The sequence below is a fragment of the Botrytis cinerea genome, chromosome 2 (genome assembly GCF_000143535.2).
Source record: "Botrytis cinerea B05.10 chromosome 2, complete sequence".
In the NCBI taxonomy this organism is placed as follows: Eukaryota; Fungi; Ascomycota; class Leotiomycetes; order Helotiales; family Sclerotiniaceae; genus Botrytis; species Botrytis cinerea.
Window position 1 is genome coordinate 1,482,150 of NC_037311.1, and position 23,705 is coordinate 1,505,854.

Consider the following 23,705-nt stretch of genomic DNA (forward strand, 5'->3'; position numbering starts at 1 on the left):
TATACTCCCTCGCATTGTGTATATGAACATATAGATTGCAGACTTCAGCGTCCTTCGGCAGTAGATTAGAATATCCCAGCTTTCTTCAGCGTAATGGGCCCATGTCAACATCTCCAACTGTCGGGATCACAATTTCCGAGTGAAAGGGTTTCCAATTCGGATCGCCGTTGGTGGTTTAGGAATGACTTGAAATCTGAGGAAGACTCTCGTAGAAGTAATGAGTTTCTGACTAACACTTCACGAAATCCCTTCTGCAATAACCCAACCGAGGGACATAGGGTAAATGCGGAAACGACGTATCTCCCACGCAACCGTGCCACATACATCGCCGGGAAGTATATCACACCCCTGATTCCAACGCCACACAGCCATATTCCGAAATACCCATCTCAGACAGATCTCAGATCCACGGCTTCCCAATTTCGCCATCGACAACTGTTTCAGAAAAATTAGACATCATCTTTTCGTACGAGCATAATACCTGCATAGACATGACGCATGCTATTTAAGTTTAACTTTGAGATGGGTGGCTCTGTGGTTCAGAGTCCGATCTGTCATTTCACATCGCGCTTCGATCCACCCAGCGTCGCAAGGATGGATGGCCAGCATACGATACAGCAACCCATCACATCACCCGCATAATGGCCGCACACCATACGATCACCCACATGAACCGTTGAACAGTGGGACACGATGCTGGGACTGGGAGAAACCCTTCTGGAAGAACCTCCCAAACCTCCTGATTGTCAGACGTCTAATTTCGTCGCCATCCCTGAATCCTGGGGTACATCACGCTTCAGGTATATTGCGTTCCGTCGGTGAAGAAAAGGTCTCCATAAACCTAAATCTAGCAGCTAGACTGGAAGCGGCAAATTTTTGCGATATATCGACGCGTAGATGCACATCACATTTAAGATCGGACGAAAATTTTAAATAAGGGAGGAGAGGCTTCTGAATTTATTCTCCGAGTGAAGCGCCTATTTCTATTTAGGAGGCTTAAGATTTGAGATATCGATTTCGAGAGCTCCACTTAAAAGGAGGGTCATTTGTCCAAAGAGAGCGATACCTTGGTAGATATGAGCTTACATGCAGACATGTAAGCCAAGTATGCTCATAGATAATACTGTAGCTCCCCACATTATTACCAGGGGACTTCATCCATACACATGAAACTAGCGAAGATTCTATTCACGAAAACGAGAGGCTTATGTGATTGGCGGAATGGGATGCGGAGATATATTTTTCGTCCTGGCTCATTTTACTGCGGGTGTCCAATTAGATTCGGCCGTTTGCCATTTTACATAAATTTGTTTGTGTAGAGTAGAGATAGGGTACCTATATGTCGAGTTGTATAGTTGCATACACACGTTGTTGAGTACCTGACTGGGGGAATCTCGTTTTAGCGTCAGAGAGGAAAAGAGAACGTGCGCGAAAAGTCTAAGAGCAATACCGTGTTTGGTCTGTGTGGTAATATAGAGGAAATTATGGGTGTAGGGTTTGGGGGTTAAGAATGAGGGAATAGAAGGGTTGGCATTTGTGATGTTGAACGCAATGGATAATGGGGGGTGGCGATTCGCGATGATGGGATTTTTTCTTCTCTTTGTAAAGGAGACGGATGGAGTTGAGGTTTGATATACTTACAAGGGGGTGTGCTGGGGTGGGGTGTAACCCCGAGTCGCGAGAATGGATTGGAGAGATGAGAGGTGGAAGATGGAAGACGGGAGATGGAAGATGAGAGCTGGAGGGCAAATGAGGATTGGATTAGAATGAGATGAAAGGAGAGGACAGGAGAGGAGATGACAAGAGAGCAAACACCAAATTCCGAATAGTTGGTTGGGTACGATGGAGGCGTGGTTTTGAAGTACCTACATAGTACCTACATAGTACACACACAGCATGCATAGTACACCAGCGGTAATATGCATCTGTCAAATTCTGAGACACATGATGCAACAGCGTTGGGAGGGTGTCGTACTACCTACCTGCGTACCTACATGATTTTGGGGGGGAAATATATATATATATATATATATATAAACTCGTGTTGTGCCATACATACATTAATATGTGTAAGTACAAAAATGCACAGAGGAATATCTTCACCGTAGCAGAGGATTACATGGCATGACATAAAATGACACGACATGGCATGATGTTGTACCGGTACATACATGCTGTATTAGGTACAAGAATCCACATACATACATCCACACACGCAAAAACACAACACGAGAACCAAATTCTCCGAGGATTTCGAGGAAAATCGGGTTGGATATGCATTTGCAATGTGCCTTGAGAACGTGGGGTCGTCTTCACGTTTGGTGTGACTTTCGTTCCATGTTCCTCGAGCTGACCGACCGGATGTCCGAAGTTGCGGTCCGCATCTCCTTGGGTGTTGATGTCGTCGTGGCATTTTAAGCATGGGATTTGGGTGTGTTGGTACCACGTGGACCGGAAGATTTCGTGGGATTTTCTGAAATGTATATGGAATAGGTAAATGGAACGGTGATCATAGGTGTGCGAAGAAAAAACCTGCTCAATTCGATGAATGAATGGCAGTTGTAAATTGTCATGCTACTCCTTTGCTATGCTATGCTTGTGCTATGCTAATCCCATTTCATCTCATCTCAGCTCATCTCATCTCAACTCATGCGTCTCTCTGCTTCCTTCTTCCCTTCCTTCGTTCCCTCCCTCCCTCCTTCCTTCCTTCCCAAAGTCTCTTGGACTCTATCCAACCCGAGTAAAAATTACACATTTCCTTCCATCTAGGATTTTGCCTCCCCAACACCAGAATCCATCCAAAAAAGATCAATCGATCAACTGTAATAAAATAAACAGGAACGAGATATTGTAAACATATGCAATGCGCGCTGGCAGAGATAGTCAAGTAGTAAGAAGCAAAGGTATCCCCTCCCAAAATCCCAACCTTGAACGCCTTGCGGAAAACAAATAAAAAACAAATAGCAAAATAGTTAGATAGCCTCCGTAGCGGTCATTGTGTTGTACCGGTAATCCCATCCTAATAACTCCGGTTGCCAAAAAAAAAAGAGAGATCGTCCAATTTATTGTTATGGGCGAACGAGTGTACGAATGTGAAGATCGTATCGTATAGTGGAGCGTATCATGGTGTCGAAAGGACAAAAAAAAATAACAAAAAAAAATGTAGTCGATTGGAGAGATTTGAGTGTCTATTTCTTGACACTCTTCCTCCTGTTTCCCATTCCCATGCCCATCCAGCCCTTTAAGCCTGGACTACTTGTACTTTGTGGAGTACTTGGAGTTTTGGGCGGGGCTTCGCGGATGGCATTCTTCATGATATCTTCGTATCTTACAGGTGCCCTCTCGTCGATTGCCGATTGTGTTTCCCGTGCCTTCCTTGTCTTTTCTTTTTCTTCGTGCACATATAAAGGTGCTGTGGAGGATCTTTTCATATTGCCGAATTTGCTATCCCTAGGTGTCCGCTCTTCAACTGTGAGCAAGCTTGTCTTAGACGCATTGCTGTGGGTTAAGGATGATTTTGAAGTATTGCTGTGAGCGGGTGGCACGGAACTAGCAGTGTATGACAAATTTAGTTTCGGCATACTGGGTCGCTTCTTGGTGAAGGAGCGAGTGAGCCCTTGGAGCCCTTCCATGAGACTGTTGGGTGTTTTGGGCCGTTCGTGATGCATTGATTTTGGGCGACGAGCTTGGAAGCTTTGTTCTGGTTCGGGGAGGACTGGAAGGGCTTCGGTTTGTGGAGAAGGTATGGGTGAGGGGAATGGATCGGACGAGAGGAAAGCGTGCTGTGGAGAGGAATTCGAGGCGGCAGAGGTAGGTTGCAGGAAGGTAGTGCTGGAATTGAGTTTGGAGGGTTGTTGTGAAAGGGTTGCGCTGGAGGCATTGGGATGATTCGTGTTGAGCTTGGAAAGGGAACCAAGAGAGGAGATGGAGAGGCGACGGGCGGAGTTTCGTAATGGCGAGTTTTGTCTAGAGCTTCGGCGTGGTGGGTGTGGCGAAGGGAGTGGTGCTAACGATGCGATATCTGCGACTGAATGACGAATTTGATAGTCGGCCACAGGGGAAATATTACGAGACGTAGGATTCGAGTGAAAGCTTGAAGGACGGGGGATTTCTATGACTCGTGGCCTTGACACAAGAGTAAAGGAGACTACTCTCGCAGTAACTTGAGCAGACGCACGGGAGGAACTTCGAGAAGCATCATAATCAGAAGGAGGAGTAGCTTCGAAATCGACCAGCGAGTCTGTGTCTGACAGTGAAGCATCTTCTTCGCTCGAAAGGTATAATTCATGAGGATCTGAAGTTTCGGGTTCTTTTTCTTCCACCACTTCTTTGGTAGCTTCAAACCCATCCAGACACTTCAATTCCGACACAACATTGTTCATCATCTTGGAAGTTCTTTTGCTGTTTCTTTGGGGTATAGTAGGTACTTTAGGCATGCTAGGCTTCTTCTTTGGCCTTGGCCTACTCATCAGTGTAGCTTCCATTTCGCTTTCAAGATTGGAATCGTCGTCGTATTCGAAAGTTGCGAAATTCGAGGGTTGTGAAGCTCTTGAATTTGGTCTTTCGATTTCCAATTCCCTAGATGGGAACAAGTTCTTCATAAGAGGCATGTTGAATTCGGGAAAATAAAGGGACTAAATTATTAAAACGAATCAAACGTCTTTATTATTCGGCACGAAATATCCTTATTCGTCTAGGATATAAAGTGCTTCTGTGGGTCCTCGTCCCTGGTACTTTTGAATAGACGAGGTAGGGTAGACAGCTAGGTCGATGCGTTGAGGAGATATGAAAGGATAGGGATAGTTCAATGGTTCGCGACGTTCGAATACTCTAATTCCATGCAAGCTTTATATAATAAAATTGGCAGGAGAGTCAAGTAAATTTAAGTAATCGGTATGTATGTATGTGTGTGTGTATGTGTATACGTGTGAAACTTCTTGTAATATTGGAATAAAAGATATGCAAGTTTGTCTATCTGGGGATACGTCAAGCTATATATGAAAGTCCAGTCAGATAAAGGCTTCTCTTATCATTAAAATTATGTTAGGAGGGAAGACCAGTGGTTATACCTGGTCTTGGGTGGTAGTTGAGAACGTACATCGTTTCAAGTTTATGTCCTTTCGCAAAAGGCGAAACCTCGATATGTAATTGGCGGCCAACGCGGGGGAGACCAAGAAAAAAAAAAGGATAGCTGGAAATTCTTTTTTAAAAATAAATGGGGCGGCAATGTCGAGGACCCGGAAAAAGACTTTGGGTGAACTTCGATAATATATTTCTACCTCGAGTATTGATATTGTACGAAGTACTCAAATGAAGTTTGTCGAATGATGATGTATGTAGGTGGTATTTTTAGGAGAGGTGTGTGCTAGGTATATAACGAGGCGTATATATGGAGTATGCTTGAGAGGTATCCAACCAAGGTAGTACCGTATAAAGAGGAGGAGGAGGAGTAGGAGGAGGATACGATAGATATAAATTCAAGAGCACACAAAAGGATTTTCTAAATTAAAATTTGTTTTCAAAGATGGGGTAATTGAATCTTTATAAAATTGGAGTCGACAGAGGCTGAGAGCCGTGACAATGACAATGTTATGATAATGATAGGCAATGCAAGTAGCAACTAGGCTCTACTAAACGTGCAAGAAATATATCTAACCATAAGTAAGTCTTGAATTGATCTGCTGAGGTTATAATGAGGTGATATTTTGACTTCCTGCTTAGTCGCTGAAAAGTATTTGCACATCATATATATATAGACGCGGATGAGTGTTTAGATCTGTACCGTCCGTAATTTATCATCGAAACTGGATGATGAATGTTGGCAACTTGTAAGTCAAGGAAGAAGACCGATTTAGCTAGAAAAGAGGCAAGGAAAAAGTAAAAATAATAATATATTTCAAGTTTTTTTAGATTGTATGTTGCGTGGTTGTTGTTCATGCAAGATGATAAAAGTAGACACCAAATCCAAATGTCAAATATGCCTGTGGTCTGGGGGGCAGGGAGGGGGGCTTGATAATGCTAATTGTGTGTGTTGTGTGCATACTCATACTCATACTCGCACTCTTACTCATAGTACTTATCATCCTCATCCTCATCTCCATCCTCATACTCTATCTGCAGTACAGAGTAGACAGACATACTTTGCAAGGGGGCTTCTTGGATATCTACCTACGCTCGCCTAGCTACCATTCGTTCCCTCCGCTTTCATCAAAGTTTTCTCTTTTCATACTCCGTACACGCATATCAGCCAATTGAGATATCGAGAATGTCCACGATATGGACAAGATGCATGATGATTATTATTAATCCTTTTGAATCAAAAGTCAAAGAATCCTCACTCGGGGGCGTGTAGGCTGTGGGCTGTGGGCTTATACTTCGTACACACAGACGCTTGCGACACATCTATCCTACTACGATTTATGCTTTAGATTTTAGATTTTGGAATTTACATTTTGGAATTTTGAATTTAGAACGAACTGCGAGCATTCCATCCATTCAGCCATTCGACCATTCAGTCATCTAACCACCCAACCATCCAACTAACCACCAGCCACCAAATCACCAAAAAACTCACAACAGGATATCACACACTTCCACACACATCCACACATCATCCCGCTCCACAGCATCTTACTCGATCCATCTCCCGTCTCCCTCCTCCCTGGTTCGACGATTCATGGAGTGTGTGATATCAGTATTCGATCTACTCTTTATGACTGGTTGAAATCCATGAACTATTTATGAGATTTTGCAAGCATACGGAGTAACGTTATATGGAATATAATAAATAATATTCGAGCACGTTTCTAGGATCTTTATTCATAAGTTGTGTCGGTACGTCGTATCCTCCCATATCACCCAGGTTTTCCAGCTTCCTACAGGAAGCATCTTATTAGCCCCTTCTTCAGACTACCTCCTCACCACCTACTGGGTGCTCAAGACTATTCTCGAATAAGCTTTGATTGGTGAATCTCAGATTTGGTGAATCTTCAGGCTGAGACCGCCGCTTTCTTGGACCACACCATTTTCTTTAGTACTAGAGCAGCTTGGGAGTAGTTCTCTATAAATCACCATGCATTCAATAGTTTATATCCCACACCGCTTGAAGATAAGGCTAAACAAGCTGAACGGTTTTTGTTTTGCCATATTCATCTGTTTGACTGTTTCGTATTGATTCAAATTCGCATTTGCATAGATATGCTCTCCACGATTTAGATCTCTACCTACCTCATACCCAGGTATCTATACATGCAGAGCCAGTCTTGGTGTCTTGGGAGGTAGGATTATCATCACACTCCAGTTTCTAGAGTAGCACACACCAACTCCTACTTCCTTGAGGAATCCGCACATACAACCTCATCGTCATAAATGATTAAATAACGCCGATCGCCGTTTTCTCTGCTCTTTGCTTCATCGAATCGCACAGCACTTTTCAGCGCACGTACATACAGCACGCACATAATCGTGCTGCATTGGTGCATATAATGCAAAACGGAACGAAACAAAACAGCAAGAGCAAGAGCAACAGGCTGACAGCAAATGCCTCTCGAGAGAAGTAAACGCCAATACCGATACGGTTTCTGTTCCTAAACTTTCGCTACGAGAATTGTTTCTCTTTTTTGAATGGAACCTCTATAATAATGCGACTCCCGTATCCAAGAAACCCATCATGAGACGTTCCAATGATTCCTATCAGAGTCTCATACAGCCCCAAGTCCGTGGACCTTGAGCATTTCCTTTGCATTTAATCTGTGCACCCCTATCGTTCAGATATCGCAATATGTACGTTTTGATGCTTGAGCCAACCTCAAAATCACACTGACAGCTTTCCTTCCAACGCTTACGAAAAGAAAAGAAGGAAAAGGTTAAGGTTCTGACCGTATGGAGCCACGGGACCCTACGTAGATACTATACTTCGTGGCACTAGATTAACTTTGTTACAAGGCTAACTCTAGTAGTGCTTGAACCCCTGGATCATAGCATAGACCTGGCGGGCTAAGCTTTATCCATCATAATGCATCCAGTTCACTCTCCTCCATCTTCCTCCCTCTCCCTCTCACTCACACTCTCACTCACACTCACACCCACGCTCACAGCCTCACTGACTATCAAATACGAACTCACGACTCGCGAGTCACGGGATTCAGGAGAACAGACTGGACAGACTTGATGGTTTGTCATGAGATGATGAGAAATCGCTCCAAATTGTCTGTGTACTAATGGATGATGTCTATGGATATCTATTCTCCACAGTCGGTAGTAAATGGTGATCGTCTTTTATAATTGCGATAATCGATTTGCTCTTCACTAGTACCTGACTAGACACCTTTTGAGAGTTCGGCATTCCATACTAAAGGCGATAGAGTCAATCTTCTCAATGCTACACAAACCGACTTTTCACACTCTACCCACGAGCACTCACTTCGCACCACAGCACGAGTCCACCGTGTTGTGTCCACGTTGGAAGCGTGGAGCATCCACTTTGAAAATACATTCCGATATTATATCGCTACTCTATGCATTTGCGACTTATCGCCTTGGCTTCGGCAATATACTGTACGCAGGGCCTGCATCAATACACTCACCAATCACATTATGGAGCGTCGGGACGTGAAAGCAGAGGTTAAACCTAACATAATCCATGCAAGATGACGGGCGAGTGCTTGATTGCTTGACTTTGAACCTGAGCCTGAATTTGTTTCTCATTGGATATCAGTACCTGTGGATTTCATGGATACAACGTTTGAATTTCCTGAATTATTTTTTTCGCATGCGGTATTACATGTTTTATCACCACTGTCAGCCCACCTTGATGGAGAGGCACAAATTTACGAACAACAGGCTGAAAATCGGGGGATTTATGTAACTATACATAGATCTCGCTTCTGAGACTTTCCAACAGTTTGAGAAAAATATAAGAGACATTGACGTTAATAGCCCCGGTCTGACGTCAACGTTTCTGGGAATACACATGGGGTATTTTTGGAGCCAACGCTCATCACAATTCAACAGAGACATGGTTAGTTCGTTTGTCACTGGCCGTTGTCATCATGTCCGTAGACTCCAATTTTTTCTTATCAGTGTTATGAATATCTTGCGAGGGGAACAGTTTGTTCTTTTCTGATCGTCGTATCTCCATGTATATCACTGCCTCCATGTCTTTCCTTACCAACACGAGCCTCGAGCTTGCCGTCCAACGTAACATAATATAACATCTAATTTCACATGTCGATCTTTCTATCTTCAACGTCACCAACCCAGCATCTCAAATTCTTTTCCCTTCCTTCGGACTTCTCACCATGTATCCTTACCCCATACCACCGAGCTGAGCCGAACATACAAATCCTCTTACAAAAATTACCCCTCCACACTCATTATGTTATACAGTTTCACTAGCTAGGACAAGATACTAAAATAAGATCTGAATCGCATCAGCAGCGTCATTATCATTATGCTTATCGTGTGTAAGCACACCTCGCTTATACCGCCACCATCTCTCAGCTATAAGCGGAGTTTAAGAAAGACTCCAGAGTAAGATGGCAAAATGATCTCCGTGAATGCAAACCATAAGCAGCCATTTCTCAAGCATGATTTTACATACATATACCCGAACCACGGTACTGGGATGATGGACTTAGATCTTGATGTAAGATGTGCTTACTTGGATGCGGCACTGCGAAGGAGCTTGTTGATAGCTTAAGTATGATTTCGTAGGTTATACTTTTTGGGGACATATGTCTTTTGTAGAGGACACCGTGTCGAATATGTCTCCATAGAGCTTGCTATGTATATACGGTTTACGAGGGATGTTTAACGTTTCATTCAGCGTAGAACGATACATGTTATTACTGAACCTCGAATCCCAAATCACAAACCCCAAACCCCAACTCTTCTCCGTCCCGCTTTCACATCCCTCATACCAAATATCTATAAATAATCAAATCAGCCGCTCAACCACCGCACGTCATAATAACAACAACCAACATCGCGCAAAGCGCTCTGTCCTCGACCGCTCCATCCTCTACATTGCAAGTTCCAATTCACTTTAATCTAGCAAGCTCCCCCATTGCGTCAAGTTATTTCCCTCCAAGCATCCACCTGTAGACCCTCCCCCCTCCCACATTCGCCTTCAAATATTCCCAATCCAGATCCCAAAATAATCCATCTCCACAACAATGACAAGCTCTCCATCCACCGCCCATCCTCAAGTCTATTCCACAACTCCCAAAGATCCATCTATCCACATGAAAATCCCCTCTAGCACGCGAGGATTTCCCAGACCCCACACAGGGGAGTTGCAATATTTGATCATGATGTGTCATGTTTATGGATGAATGGTGCTTGAACATTTGGTTTTCATTAGAGATGGATTGGATGTGGGTTATTCGATTCACCTCAACCCGTCAAATCATCAACTCAACTCAACATGATATCAAAATATTCAAACACATCCAAACACATCCAAATACATCTCGCCCCCTTCACATCCAAAATATCACTGATCACTGATCACTCATCACCAACGACCAACGACCCCCGTGTTGCATACAAATCATATATAACACCCACTGAGCAGCAAAATCTTCACCTAGACAATACACACCTCCTCGATGGCCCCCATCCATAATCCAACACCGTCCATATATCAAGCAAGAATACACAGCAGACACCCACGAAAGCACATTCAATATATACCCACCATATCATACATATATAATAGAGATAACAGCCTACAGCTAGCTTGCAACTTACCCACAACGCATACTAACCTCCAAGTCAAGTCAAGTCAACTGACTTCCTTGAATCTCCTGTTTTCCCCTCACTGTGTTCCCACACTCATCTATCATCTTCATTGACCATCAAGAAATTCAAAATCACAAGCTATAAATATAAACAAGTACACCCATACACAAGTAAATGGTTCATGAAATTTTCGTCTGTCTATTATGCTATCGTTCACTTCATTTTCCCATTCACCGCACCCACACGCCGATGTCTTAACTCATTGAATGACAACCAACAACCATTGCCCTACAACATACAAGAAACGAATATTAAGAAGGGAGTACTAAGTTTTAAAATAGGGTTGTTGAAATCTGAATTGCTCTTTTTCTAGGTCCGCCCAAGCCACCCATCCTGTCATTTGCTCGGCAATGGCATTCGTTACTTATGTGTATTTCTTTCCATAACATAGATAAAAAAAGGTTGTAGAAGCGACGCCACGTCTCACTATGTGTCGTGCCACCCAAAAAAAACCATTATACAAGGAGAAACTTTTAATTCTCAAAGAAGTTTGTGCACTCGCTTCAAAAGAGGCTGCGAGTTGACTATCCATTATCATTTATCGCATAATCGGATCGACTATCGCGGTCGTACCGATTGTGTAGAGTCGTATCCCGAAGTGCAGATTTATGCCTTGCGGGAGCGGGTCGCTGGACGAGCTGGGCTTACACCTGTTGCACGAGCATTTGCAGGGCCTGCATTGATCTTTCCGTGTGTAAGTGTGGCGACATCCGGAACTTTGGCATCGACCAAGGATCGAGCAGCCTTGCGACCTGTGGGGCGCTTTCCGTCCTTCTTGTAGGTTGCGAAGTAGAAGGAGATGAAGAGCAAAAGGTAAGAGCTGAGAATACCCATACCAGCGAAAGCCGCAAATTCTTCACCAGCGCAGTGGCCTGCACTTGGCATGTTGGGGAAGTAAGTTGATGTGAAGTAGGTGTAGGATGCAAAGTAAACGAAGCCTGTGAAGTGAAGAGTCTGTTAGCAAGCTGAAAATTGTAATTTGTGGCTGATTGGGGATTTGTGCAGCCTTACCAAGATCAATGACAAACTGAATAATTTGGAGTCTGGTGATCCATTCCTTCCACCAAATGCGGATTCCACGCGCGCTTTGGAAATAGTACCAGTACATAACAACGTGAACCATGAGGTTGAGAGTAATTGGGACCCACGACACCGAAGTCAATCCAATGAGTTGAGTGTAACACAAGAGGGCAGTGGCACCGTGGTGATAGCAATGAAGGAAAGCTTTGCACAAAACATTAGCATTTACACCAGGTATAGATCGCAGAGCCGCGGGTACTTACTCAATGGCTTTTTCTTCAAGACGAGGAAAACGGTATCAATCAATTCGAGGTATTTTGTGAGGTAATTGAGCTACTCCATGTTAGCCGCACATTCACATCAATTCGATCTCGTCCTCAGCAGAACTTACATAGTAGAGAATAACCAAGGGAGAAGTCCAACCACCTCTGACATCGCAGATGGCGTAGAAAAGACCATGGTTGTAGACTGTGGGTACCAATTGCTCAACAAAGAGTGCCAAAAGGATGGCGCTGATAGCCGTGAGGTAAAAGTTGTGAATCATGAAAGGACCATTGAGTTTGAAGGCTGGTCGATTTCGCATTAACTCCCTTCCACCGAATATTATTACATAGTATGCCAGAATTGTGAAGCCACTCTCCTTCAATGTCGACATAGGTGTAACTCGTGGTTGGAAATCGAAGTCTTGGGGATGGTAACCTTTCACCGCGGTGAATACCTTATCGAAGATGGGCCATAATTCCACGCCGAATGGCTTGTCAATTGTTGGGAAGGGAAATGCCTTCATATCTAATCCACTTGACGACATAGCGACAAAACTGCGATTGTGATGGACGGGATGTTGACTTTAATTGAATCTGCGACAGTGCGATGTAGATGTCGCGTGTTCTTTTCGAAGAAGTGGAAATTCGCTAGAGAAGTTATTTACAGCGCGAAAATGCAACTTATAAACAATGATCTTGTATCAATTAGGACGACGACCACGAGGAATTGAGTATCTCTGGGCGAATTCAAGACATAAAAGTATTAGAAAACCCAATGAATGAATGAATGACGAATGAAGGGATTAGAAGTGAATAAATTAATATCCTTTAGGAGAAACCCCCGTCTAATGAGAAGAATAACGATGCACCAGAATGTTGGAGAAACGGTCAAAAGGATCTTGAGAATCAATTCTAGAAAAGTCTTTTCTTAAAGAGAAATAGGAACTGTCTTAAGATTGAAGTAAAGGGAAGTGAAGGGAAAGAAAAAGTTTCCTTTTTGACGTGTTCCTGCCAAAACAGATGAAGAACTGTCAACTAGAACTAGTTCACTTTTTTTCTTAAAGGGGTCGGGAACGGGGAGACATTACCGAGATTGGATTTGGAAGAATTTCACATGCTACATGCTTTTTCCTACGTATCATTTCATCACCGACTTTTCCAAGCATTTGGCTGTAACCAATGGTTCTTTTAGAATTGTCAAAAGCTACATAGGTGGGAATGCACCGTCAACTGTGACTGGCTGGTGAATGCCAATTCATGTTAACAACAGCGTTTTCGCAATTTCATGTTTGGATTTCCGTCCGCGTATAAGAGCCGTTGAAACTTTGACAGTCGACCTCAGAATTCAGGGAACAAGGGTGGACACTTGGTTGACTCCGTAGAAGCTTCCATCTGTCACATGGCATTCGCATGATTTAGCTATAGAAGAGACCGACAGTGGCATCTGGTGATATTAGTTGGCTGTCTAGAGGGTATACATATACATAGCGAGTAGCTAGATCAACAATCTGGCGACAGTTTAAAAATAGTGTCATAACACGAATGCAATCACCTAGGTTACCCTGTGTTCAGAAGTACCAAAGAAAACAGATCTCATAGATTCTCTATTGTCTACTTAGCTGTAATCTCGTTACCATCACACATATGTGGCAGTTGATGCGGCTCAAGTAAACTTTAGTGTCCCAAACCCTTCCTCTCGCGAGTTACCGAGCTCCTAGAAACCCCGATAGGAGTTGGGTTAATAGCATACAACATTAGAAATTGAAATTAGCAGAAAGCCATCACGAGCGCCCTGGTAATCTCTGTTACCTGGGAAGGACGTGGGTTGAGAAAATTCGTAGAAGCTGCTTCAGATGGCGTAAGAGCTCGAGAACCATCGATTGCGAGTCACTACCTTCCTACCACACACTTCAATCATTCACCGATGTAGACCCCATGCTAATCGGTCAAGTCGCCTTGCTTTCCGTCGTGTGGAGATGCTCGGAGTGCTATGGAGCTTGAGCTTGTAAACAACATTCGCACCCTTGGCACCGAAAAGCCCGTACAGAATGTGTCGCTTTGCTGTGTGTTGATGGTGGCCTCGGCCCATCATAAACTTCATCTACTATTCATCACAATAGCCGGTTAAAGACATCAACATTTTGTCAATGGAGGAGACTAAGTAGTGTGGATTGAAAGATCACGTATTTCTATTGTCCGAGATGGGAGATCCGGGATATTCGGGGAATAGTCTCGATACTTCAGAGTGTGTTCCAAAAATGCCATTGAAATAAACACCCGATGCTGGTTCGATGAAGGAAAAGAGCCGTGCTGTGTCATGACAAAAATGAAGACGATGACCTTGATGCTGGCAATCTAGCCATACACTCCATGGTATTGATGCCTTGTTAATCTGTCAAGTTGGATAACTATGAGTTAGTCGAATCTGTCACCTGTGCCGCGGATTCCCGAGAAGTGCTATTCAGTCATATGTCAAGCCCTGACGATTCTTATGAATTCGAATTGATCACTTTGAAGATCAAACACCACGTAATATGACATATAAGAAAGAGCAAAAATATACCTTAGACATGTAGGTAAGCAGAGGTGGGATACTCGAAAGACGGAATGACCTGACATCAACATTATTCAAGGCCTCGGGTGCTGAGCATATGACTAAGCAATATTCATAACCAATCACAGCACATGGATTGACTTGGTCTGGAAATTGTCGAAACTGTGCAATTTTGACTTCAAACCCGTCGAAAGTCCACGAAATACCGAATAACCTCACCACAACAGCTTTTCCTAATGTCGTCAACTAGAATTCTGCGTATTGCTACGCGCGCGCAGCCATCGGCCATTTTCAGATCCAATGGACTCCGAAGCTTCACTCCTCGTGCTGCCCCAACAATGAGCGCAACCTCTGCCAACTGTTTCAGCACCACAAGCCGTAGTTTGTCTGCCGATAAGGACGGGCAAGAAGCCGGTCACCACGAGGAGAGTTTCGAGGAATTTACAGCTAGGTATGTCGGTCTTCAATTGGAGGTGCATATTGCTCGTATTTGAGCATGTTTCTGCACAACCGAAACGAGCCGAAGGGAGATCAACATGAAGTTCCAAAATTGGCTAATGACTGGATAGATATGAGAAGGAATTCGAGCAAGTTCAAGACGTTTTCGAGCTCCAGGTATGTGCAGTCCTCATCACTTTATTTCTTCCTCACGTTCTCTACACGTATACCTACAGAGTGCTAATTATCGTATGATCTTTCTTGTATAGCGAAACCTCAACAACGCTTTTGCCTACGATCTCGTGCCTTCCCCATCCGTCGTCGTTGCCGCATTGAAAGCCGCAAGAAGAGTTAACGATTACCCTACAGCCGTACGAATCTTCGAGGGTATGTACTGTTTATTTTGTACTTCGCAAGTGGGGTGGATGCTAGGCATAGTTGAGGAGGGGTATAGGGCTGACATCATCATACATAGGTATCAAGGCAAAGGTCGAGAACCGTGGCCAATACGACCAATATTTGGAGGAACTTAAGCCTCTCCGTGAGGAGTTGGGTGTCAGCTTGAAGGAGGACCTCTACCCAGAGTCTAAATAGATGATGATAATGGTGAAGGACGGAAGAGCTTTTGTAGATGGAGGGAAAATGATGCTGAGGATAGATGGACGGAGTGCTTCATGACTCTGAATTGCGACTTTTCTTATCTGTACAGCTGTATTAAGAATCACAATCCACCACCCACCAGTTTGGAAAAGACCTGTCAATTGCCATCGTATTCAGTGATAAGAAGGATTTTGATATTTGTTACTAATACCAGTCTACAATTCTATGGGGGAAAAACTATGGATTAGATGGTGGCTGAGGATGGGGGAGGGGATTAGGGAGCTTTAATGTTAGGGCTGTTCAGAAAACATCAAGTCATACCATTGTGCAGAAACAGTTTCGGCTCAGGTCATAATTCTCAAGGTCAAGATAGCTCTAAACTTATGGAAGGCTAGACCATGAGTTTAAGACGGTCTTAAACTTCTTGAAATTTGAACTATGTACAGGCAACCTTATATGAAGCAGTTAGGCTTCAAAGATGTATCCTACAGATGTCCATAGGGGACCTGATTTAGGGTTGGTGTGGAGACATTGTTAGACAGGTCAAGCAAAACGATTTTAGAGACTCGATACATGAATATTCTTATAGATAAATGACTCATTTCATAGTTCTCATTTTCAAGCATGAGGATTCAACCTAGACGTGCTACTGTTGGTTAGTGGTTATATATCTAAGGTCAACCAGTTCATGCTTGCTAACTTGTTTGCGTTCAACACATATTTCGTGAGATTGTATTGACCTATGGGGCGTTGTCTCTGTATCTCTTCCTCTACGCGCAATGTGTATATGATGCAAGAAATGCAATTAGATTCAGTTACAGTATTGCAAAATGCTTCAACAGGTTGTGCAGCTTGGCGATTTTCTGTTGATTACCAGGAACTGTGTTTGGTTGTTCCACCAGTGGGTGTACGGACTAATGGAACTATTTGTATGAGAAGGATATGGATGACGTAGCACCTACGATTGTAGGTCCTAACTGTCAATACTGCATTCTGTCTAAAGAGCTAGCTATGTACAGGAAATAGTAGGCCTTATATAAGGGCTACCTAAAAGAGCTAGCCTCTTTCATATTCGTTAAGGACTATGATAGAGTAGCTATTGAATTAGAGTCATTCACTGCGCTTTTACAGGACACTACAAAAATGGACTGAGAAATACCTTGTAAGATATTGATTCAAATATCTTAGGAATCATCACAATGATTTATTAGATTTGAACAGTGAAAAGACAGATTTTGATATCAAAGAACTGAAAATTAAATTATTAAAGATATCGAAAGTTGAAAAGTGTCCCGTCAGATGATAAGGGGTGTTGGATTGATTATATTCCCATCTGGACCATTTAAACCAAGAGACGGTGGTGGTTGGTCGAGTGACAGCAAGTATTCACTCTGAATATTTGCCGGAAGGGTTTACTGCCATTCTTAATTGCTTGATCTTCAACTTCACAAACTTCAGAAATATTGTGTTTTGCGACAAGTCAAAATATCTAGCTGTTTTCCGTCTCAAGTATCTTTTGACGGTCTTGGAGGACCACGCATTCGCAAGGTATTTGATTTCTAGAATAGAAAATCCTTTCGAGAAATTGGCTGTAAGTTCTTCATTTCAACTTTGTCTATCTCTGGAGGGCGGTCTTTTGCGACAGCATGTGTTGTTCCCACCTTCCTTTACCTTACAACCTTCCACTTCAAAGGTTTGCAAGAGCAAAAATTGCACTTTCCTGCCCGAAATCTCCAGAAAGACAACGGGCTACTGGAGAGAACATCATTGTCAAGCCAATACCTTGAATGACAACCAATTTCATTTGTGCGATATATGCAGAAGGAAGAAGTGCATCTCCTTCAAACTTCAAAGAGTATGGGCTCACCGCTAACAAATTTCCTTTAGGAGGAACAACTTGTCCAAGGAATCCAAAAGAAAATCTACAAATAGGAGGTGAACGACCATTGGGCAGTATGGATCCCATTTTCAAGCCGCCAATCTGGAGGAAATTCGAGAATGGTGACAGAACAAGAAGTTCTGGAGAAGCAGACAACAGCACCATCTCGAGTCCGAATTCAGATACGGACGAAATAGATAGTATTCTTAAACAATACGAAACACCAGCCTCCAAGAAGAAGGCGATGAATCTTGTGGTCATGAATGGTTCGGAATCTGATGACGCCGAAGTAACTTCAAAAACGACCACTCAGAAGCGAGCCTTGATTATTGCCAGTACCTCACTTAAATATGAAGATATTCAACCTCTGGAATCAAACTCAAAAGTCTCCACTACCAACAACAACATCCACCAGCCAAGCCAGCAACGGTGTATCTATGAAAAGCGCAGCAGTGAAGGAGCGCATATATCACTTCCCAGACCATCATTCGTCGACGATATTGAATCTGTCAGCTCGAAATCAACGGTCTCAGCAATCCATCACCCCCGAATGAATCTTCAGCATGTTTCCGAGACAGATGGACACTATGAGGTTAGGATAGACAAAACGTTTCAGGAAAGAAGGGTTGAGCCAAAATTGGGGTCGAATACTGCCATCTCCCATATAGATGACTTGGGAGAGCCAGAGACAAGTGTAAGTTTGCTCATGTCGTCTTCTTTTGCCATGATCTTATCGCATTTCAGCCACAAGGCTACCACACCACATACACGCTATCTGACTATCATTGAACTCTCCCGGCTAGCCCCGCTGCTTTTAGCTAACATTTGATGCGCGCGCCCGCCTGCAGAACATCCACTTCCAAAAAGTTTCCAATCTTGCGAACATCGAAATATGTAATGCGAATGACGAGAAACCAACAATTCAGCACATCAATGATTTTGATAGCTTAGACGATCACAGGTATGCCCCCTTTGAATAATTCATAAGTCACACCTTTTTTGCTTTGGCGCATAACTAATCCTTGAAGTCCAATAACTTTGGTTGATGATGCGCCAAAGGAGGGAAGTACGGACTCAAGCAAGATTGTGCAGCCGGTCAAGTGGTATGATGAGTTTAGCAGACGAACACACTTCAAGTTGAGTACGTGCTAAAATAATGTATAGGAGGTTTGCGAATCGTTACTGGAAAAATACCAGCACCCGAATGTATAGACTTCCTCGGCAGTCCGTCTAGTGTTCGTTCTTTTACTAATGAAGAAAATGTACAGTTCTCGAACGGCGCAATCCTCCGAAGCATTCAAAGAGACCGGTGCAAAGATGGTATGTTCTGGCACGCTGAAATTGTATTGCCCTCTAGCTGACAATGAGAAGACCAAATCTGCTTTACAAGGAGGCAAAAAACCTGTGAATAGGCTGGGAAATGCACAAAATACTCCTTCACATTCACACGCCCGGTCACTCGAGCCCTTCAATCTTCAACCCGAACGACCCAACAAGAAGCAAAGAACAGAACAAACACTTCTAAGCAATGGAACAGTCGGTGGGCCAGATCAGTTTGAGCATGAAGCAAATCAGGGTCAGGGACCTGTGAGCCAGACACCTACACAGAGTCAGTACAATAGCTCGCCTCACCAAAAAAATGACATTTGCCCAAGATTCAAGTCTTTTCAGGAGTACTCCGTAGCTGAATACCAAGCGGTCAATAACTTAGTGAAGCCGCGGAAGGAAAAGCGAAAGAGGCATAAAGTTAACTCTGACCACCATTCAGAAAGCCAGGTTCACACTCACGGAAATGCTGGTTTCAAAGCACAACAGACCGCCAACGCTAAGAGACTTACAAACGGTTCACATCTGGAGGACATCAGAGACCCTATAGCTAATGAAGAAGATGAGCTGCAAGCTCCACACTCTACCTCAAAAATCGTTCCTCGAGTTGTAATTCCGCCTATTGGCAATTCACACCTTGCAGCCGCACACCAAGCTCCACAGGTAAGAGCAATCGAGCCCCAGAAATCGTCGTATGCCTCAAACTCGCAACTCGAAAAGCGCATTCCACCCAATTCTGTACAAGATAGACGTGTATTGGGAGAGTTGCAACTAGCGGACGGCAGTGAGGATGAGCTCTCGCTAGGGAACCCACCCGAAGTTTCGCATGTAAAACAGGCCGATAGATCACGGCAAACCCCGGAAGTCAATCACTACGACGTTGAGGATGATATCGACATGGAACCGAGCCTTGATAGAAGGGGTGACATGACCCAATGGGGCAATGGTACATCTGATGACAAAAAATTACAACAACGGGACCACGGGAAATCGTTTGGAGTTCGAAGTGTCTTCTCACCAACTTTTTATTGGCATCGGCCAGGTAAAATACAGAAGTGGTGCGTGGTTCTGGATAAATCTGGAGTGATTAGTCTTGTGAATGACAAGGGGATAATTTCAGATTTCTCTATCAAAGCAAGTACTATTCATGAAATAACAGTTGGACGCGATTCTTGTAAATTGGTCATCCGAAAACCTCAGAAGTCTGGCCCCATGAAAGACGCCGACATGCTCATAGAATTTTCCGGAAATCAGGAAATTGATAATTTCCTTAAGTTGGTCAAGCCATTCATAAAACACGTTGAAGTCAAATGGGTGGAATCGTTAGTAATCTTGATCCTCATTGTTGATATCCCAAGCTAACGAATGATTTAGTTCTGAAATTGATCAAAGGTTTCATCGTACCCGCGAAAACCTCGACAAGAGAACTGACCAAGCAGCTAAAAAACGAAGCAGAGCCGAAAGCCAGCCTGAAGATGTTCAACTTTTGTCGTCAAATCAAGACAGACGAACAGCACAGCGAACCCAATTTCTCGAGCACGACGATCAGCATGATCAGCATGATCAACATCACAATCTCTCAAGAGCAAAGAGGCAGAAAATTCATGAAAAGATGCAGATGCCGCCCTCTCAACAAAATAAGAATGATACTTCCGATTCAATTGAACCCGTTGAATTTTACACACCATCGAGCAAACCTAATGAAACTCGTGCTTCATTACGAAGCTCTGACAGGCCAAAGTCATACAACCCGATCCCCGAGGCAAGAACCCCCAGCCCAGAACGCTGGTCAGATGTCAATAGGGCCTGGGGAAAGAAATGGGAGAAATCTGTGGTATATCCTAAGAGCGGTAAGAAGACTGCTACCGTTGATAAGCAAGACATTCATAGGCTTGACGATGGAGAGTTTCTGAACGATAATCTTATCATGTTCTATCTTCTCTGGCTCGAGCAGCACCATCCTGAGCTGGCTACTCGTGTTTATGTTCATAACACGTTTTTCTACGCAAGCTTAACCAAGGCTGCAAAAGGCAAGAAAGGGATCAACTATGAGGCTGTTGAGAGATGGACAGCGAAAGTTGACCTCCTGTCTTACGATTATATTATTGTTCCCGTCAATGAGAACGCTCATTGGTATATGGCGATCATATGCAATGCACCCAGACTTCTGAACCTGGAGATCAGGCAGTCGTCGCAACCTACCGAGAATGGTGCGCAATCTGAACACGATAGAGAAATAGAGTCTCGCAACGCAAGCAAACTCACTACACCCTCGAAATCACCGCAGTCTACCCCCATGAGATCTGTAAGTGATAAAGATGAGACTAGTGTAGACAATAGCTTTGGAGAGTTGTCATTAGCACATGGCGAGGAGACCGGAGCTCCAATAAATCTCGAAAATGCAAAGAGTTCCCCTCCCAGTCACCAAGGATTGCCATCTACTTCGCTGGAAATGGATCGGGACGGTACCGCTGTAGACAAGTCTGGCAAAAATGTGATTGATTTAGCACAAACGAGCTCGCCACCGGCAAAATCAAACTTCACGGCAAAGGGCAAAAGAATTCCCCCAATTCGCGCATATGACCCAAAGCAGCCTAGAATCATCACCTTTGACTCGCTTGCTTTGAAGCACCCCAATACCTGTAGCAACCTAAAAGATTACATGGTCGCCGAAATTAAAGCGAAGAAAAAAATGTCAATCACACCCCCTAAACCCATTGGTATGGCGGCAAAAACACAGGACAAAGACAATGCTACGGGAAGATATCTGGGTAAAGGTCTTCCTGTACAAGGCAATTTTTGTGATTGTGGCGTGTACCTGCTAAGCTACATTGAGGAATTCTTTGAACGTCCTGATAGTTTTATCGAAGATATCATGGAGAACAAGTACGAAGTTGATGGTGATCGGAATGATACACCTGCATTTCGTACTAAGATCCGCAATATTCTTTTTGAGCTTCAGGAGGAGCAAGTTCAAGAAGCACATGCAGCCAAAATGGCTAAATTGGCCAAAAAGGCTAAACGGGGGAAGGATGTTCCATTCACGACTGCCAACAAGACTGAGCTGTCAAAGCCACAAACAGTCTCTGGATCTGAGTCAAGTATTGCCCAACAAAAGTCTATTGCCAACACCTCTACTATCAATGAACGTCACAATTGTGATGATACCTTGACAGAGACGAGGGATTTTCCAAAATCGTTGTCAAAAGCCAAGGAGGTTATCAATATTAGTGACAGCCAGGATACTCTTCAAGAACAATCTCAAGAGAGTCCTACATCAATTTCTCTTAAAGTTATACATGATAAGCCAATTGAAGAGCAATCTAGGTCAAGAGGTCGTAACAGAGAACCCCGCCAAACTACTCATACTGTGGCTAATACTTCGAAGTCTCCTATGCCCCTTGAGATCCGTGATTCCCAAGAAGACGAAGAAATACTAAAGGAAATTATGGCTCATCACTTGTTGGCAAAAACCCCACGGAGGAAGGCCTCTGTCATTGATCTCGAGAAAGAAGAGTCTCATAAGGGCGAGGAACCGACTGGACAAGAATCTCGAAGTGGTAAAAGTTTGCTTGGCAATGCTGTTAATGTTGTTGGTGCTTTTTGCAACTTGATCAGCAAACCGACGGGCCAGGCAGCTGTACAAGGCGAAGTGTCCAGACTTCTACCTGCGCGCGAATCCCGCGGAGAGGAATGTGTCAAAGCTATGGAAAGTCCATCGCGTTCTGGTATTAATTCGCCTCGACAATTGGAAAGTGATATACAACTGAGACGAAATGGAACAGTTTTACGTTCCCCATCGTCAGAGCAGCGTGGTTCGGATTTGGCACCATGGACAGGGTCAAAATTCAATGAGAACGCGGTGGATCTGACTGGTGATGACCCGATGCCTTCGGATCAGCCTGAAGATAGTTTCTCAAATCTTGAACCATTTCCGCCTTCCCCGCCGGCAATTAGTCTGCGAAAGCATGATCATTCAAAAACCAAAACACCTGTCTTGGCAAACTTCGCTCGACGAAATACTAGCTCTGAAACAAAGGATTCCTTAAAACGCTTTCAAGATCCTGCCATGGAAAACTTTTTAAACAATAAATCATTGACTGGGCGAGATCCTGCAGAAATAAAGATGATTGCTCAGTGTAGGCGTTGAGACATCATCAGTTCTACTACGACTTAACAAAACGTTTCTTTTTTTCGGGAGCCGACGGCGTTCTAGATTTTTTTATGGCATACCCAATGAGTCTTTTTGCATTTTAACTTTCGGCTCATCTCATACTACAATTGCTTAGGGTTGTATTGCTCCATCACTTTTCAATTTGATGGATAGGCGTTTTTTTTTATGGCGCTGTGAGCAAAGGATAGCATTATGCTGGTCGGAGTTGGTACGGCGGATACAAACGGAGTGGGAAGGGACTTTTCGAAAGAGAATTATTGATATGGACTGGGACAATTGGCTGGATGGTTGGGTCTTCAGTACAGGATCAGAGGGAAGAATAATATCTCTGCAGCTTACTGGGGGTGAATTAGCGTGGCTAGATAGACATTTAGGGCAAATCATAACAATTTGCCATGGTAGATTGGGACAATAAATAATGTATACGGGCTTTAGTGTCAGTTCAAGAGCGTGCTATGTAACCGGGTTGGAAGCAGAGTGTCCAATAGTCCGGACTGCAGTCTAATAATGAAGATTATCCAATCTCCAAACCAATTAAGATATTCAATTTGATTGAAACATCGAATTATTTTCAGATTTCTAATTGCTTTTGAATATCCGAAACCTTATATTGTTGAATTGCAGTCTGAATTATTGGATATCCTGAAA

At 43.6% G+C, this 23,705-nt stretch overlaps 4 protein-coding genes across 8 annotated transcripts; 2 read left to right on the plus strand and 2 right to left on the minus strand.

Annotated features, from left to right (window-relative positions):
• Window positions 1–2,516: 2,516 nt before the first annotated feature.
• On the minus strand, window positions 2,517–5,760 carry BCIN_02g04230 (hypothetical protein). 2 transcript variants are annotated; one of them, XM_024691296.1, is made up of 2 exons: window positions 5,099–5,760; window positions 2,517–4,991 (listed from the first exon to the last, which is right to left on the minus strand). In XM_024691296.1, exon 2 carries the CDS (start codon window positions 4,608–4,610, stop codon window positions 3,189–3,191), a length of 1,422 nt encoding a protein of 473 aa, XP_024547067.1. In that variant the 5' UTR covers window positions 4,611–4,991; window positions 5,099–5,760; the 3' UTR covers window positions 2,517–3,188. The 2 variants fall into 2 exon arrangements, with proteins under 2 accessions (XP_024547067.1, XP_024547066.1); XM_024691297.1 differs by lacking the exon at window positions 5,099–5,760 and having other exon boundaries at window positions 2,517–5,058.
• Window positions 5,761–10,918: 5,158 nt separating this feature from the next.
• BCIN_02g04240 (hypothetical protein) lies at window positions 10,919–13,099 on the minus strand. Its single transcript, XM_024691298.1, has 4 exons — window positions 12,215–13,099; window positions 12,087–12,156; window positions 11,815–12,027; window positions 10,919–11,741 (listed from the first exon to the last, which is right to left on the minus strand). The coding sequence occupies exons 1-4, from the start codon at window positions 12,629–12,631 to the stop codon at window positions 11,410–11,412; spliced, it is 1,032 nt and encodes a 343-aa protein (XP_024547068.1). The 5' UTR covers window positions 12,632–13,099; the 3' UTR covers window positions 10,919–11,409.
• A 1,516-nt stretch (window positions 13,100–14,615) lies between these two features.
• On the plus strand, window positions 14,616–16,279 carry Bccox6. 3 transcript variants are annotated; one of them, XM_024691301.1, is made up of 5 exons: window positions 14,616–14,662; window positions 14,720–15,091; window positions 15,210–15,255; window positions 15,348–15,465; window positions 15,554–16,279. In XM_024691301.1, the coding sequence occupies exons 2-5, from the start codon at window positions 14,877–14,879 to the stop codon at window positions 15,670–15,672; spliced, it is 498 nt and encodes a 165-aa protein (XP_024547070.1). In that variant the 5' UTR covers window positions 14,616–14,662; window positions 14,720–14,876; the 3' UTR covers window positions 15,673–16,279. The 3 variants fall into 3 exon arrangements, with proteins under 3 accessions (XP_024547070.1, XP_024547071.1, XP_024547069.1); XM_024691300.1 differs by having other exon boundaries at window positions 14,616–14,658; XM_024691299.1 differs by having other exon boundaries at window positions 14,616–15,091.
• Window positions 16,280–16,960: 681 nt separating this feature from the next.
• On the plus strand, window positions 16,961–23,585 carry Bculp2. Of its 2 annotated transcripts, none has more exons than XM_024691302.1 (8): window positions 16,961–17,508; window positions 17,566–18,251; window positions 18,406–18,518; window positions 18,586–18,660; window positions 18,722–18,763; window positions 18,826–18,877; window positions 18,929–20,205; window positions 20,258–23,585. In XM_024691302.1, the coding sequence occupies exons 1-8, from the start codon at window positions 17,466–17,468 to the stop codon at window positions 23,031–23,033; spliced, it is 5,064 nt and encodes a 1,687-aa protein (XP_024547072.1). In that variant the 5' UTR covers window positions 16,961–17,465; the 3' UTR covers window positions 23,034–23,585. The 2 variants fall into 2 exon arrangements, with proteins under 2 accessions (XP_024547072.1, XP_024547073.1); XM_024691303.1 differs by having other exon boundaries at window positions 16,961–17,269.
• Window positions 23,586–23,705: the final 120 nt, after the last annotated feature.

Coding starts and splice junctions, on each gene's coding strand:
- BCIN_02g04230 (XM_024691296.1), bottom strand. CDS start 4,610: ATGCCTCTTATGAAGAACTTGTTCCCATCTAGGGAATTGGAAATCGAA.
- BCIN_02g04240 (XM_024691298.1), bottom strand. CDS start 12,631: ATGTCGTCAAGTGGATTAGATATGAAGGCATTTCCCTTCCCAACAATT. Junction 12,028..12,086: donor CTTGAAGAAAAAGCCATTGA/GTAAGTACCCGC, acceptor TTTTGTGCAAAG/CTTTCCTTCATTGCTATCAC. Junction 11,742..11,814: donor TCAGTTTGTCATTGATCTTG/GTAAGGCTGCAC, acceptor TTCACTTCACAG/GCTTCGTTTACTTTGCATCC.
- Bccox6 (XM_024691299.1), top strand. CDS start 14,877: ATGTCGTCAACTAGAATTCTGCGTATTGCTACGCGCGCGCAGCCATCG. Junction 15,256..15,347: donor AAGACGTTTTCGAGCTCCAG/GTATGTGCAGTC, acceptor TTTCTTGTATAG/CGAAACCTCAACAACGCTTT. Junction 15,466..15,553: donor AGCCGTACGAATCTTCGAGG/GTATGTACTGTT, acceptor CATCATACATAG/GTATCAAGGCAAAGGTCGAG.
- Bculp2 (XM_024691302.1), top strand. CDS start 17,466: ATGACAACCAATTTCATTTGTGCGATATATGCAGAAGGAAGAA. Junction 17,509..17,565: donor GATATATGCAGAAGGAAGAA/GTGCATCTCCTT, acceptor AATTTCCTTTAG/GAGGAACAACTTGTCCAAGG. Junction 18,878..18,928: donor AAGAGACCGGTGCAAAGATG/GTATGTTCTGGC, acceptor GACAATGAGAAG/ACCAAATCTGCTTTACAAGG.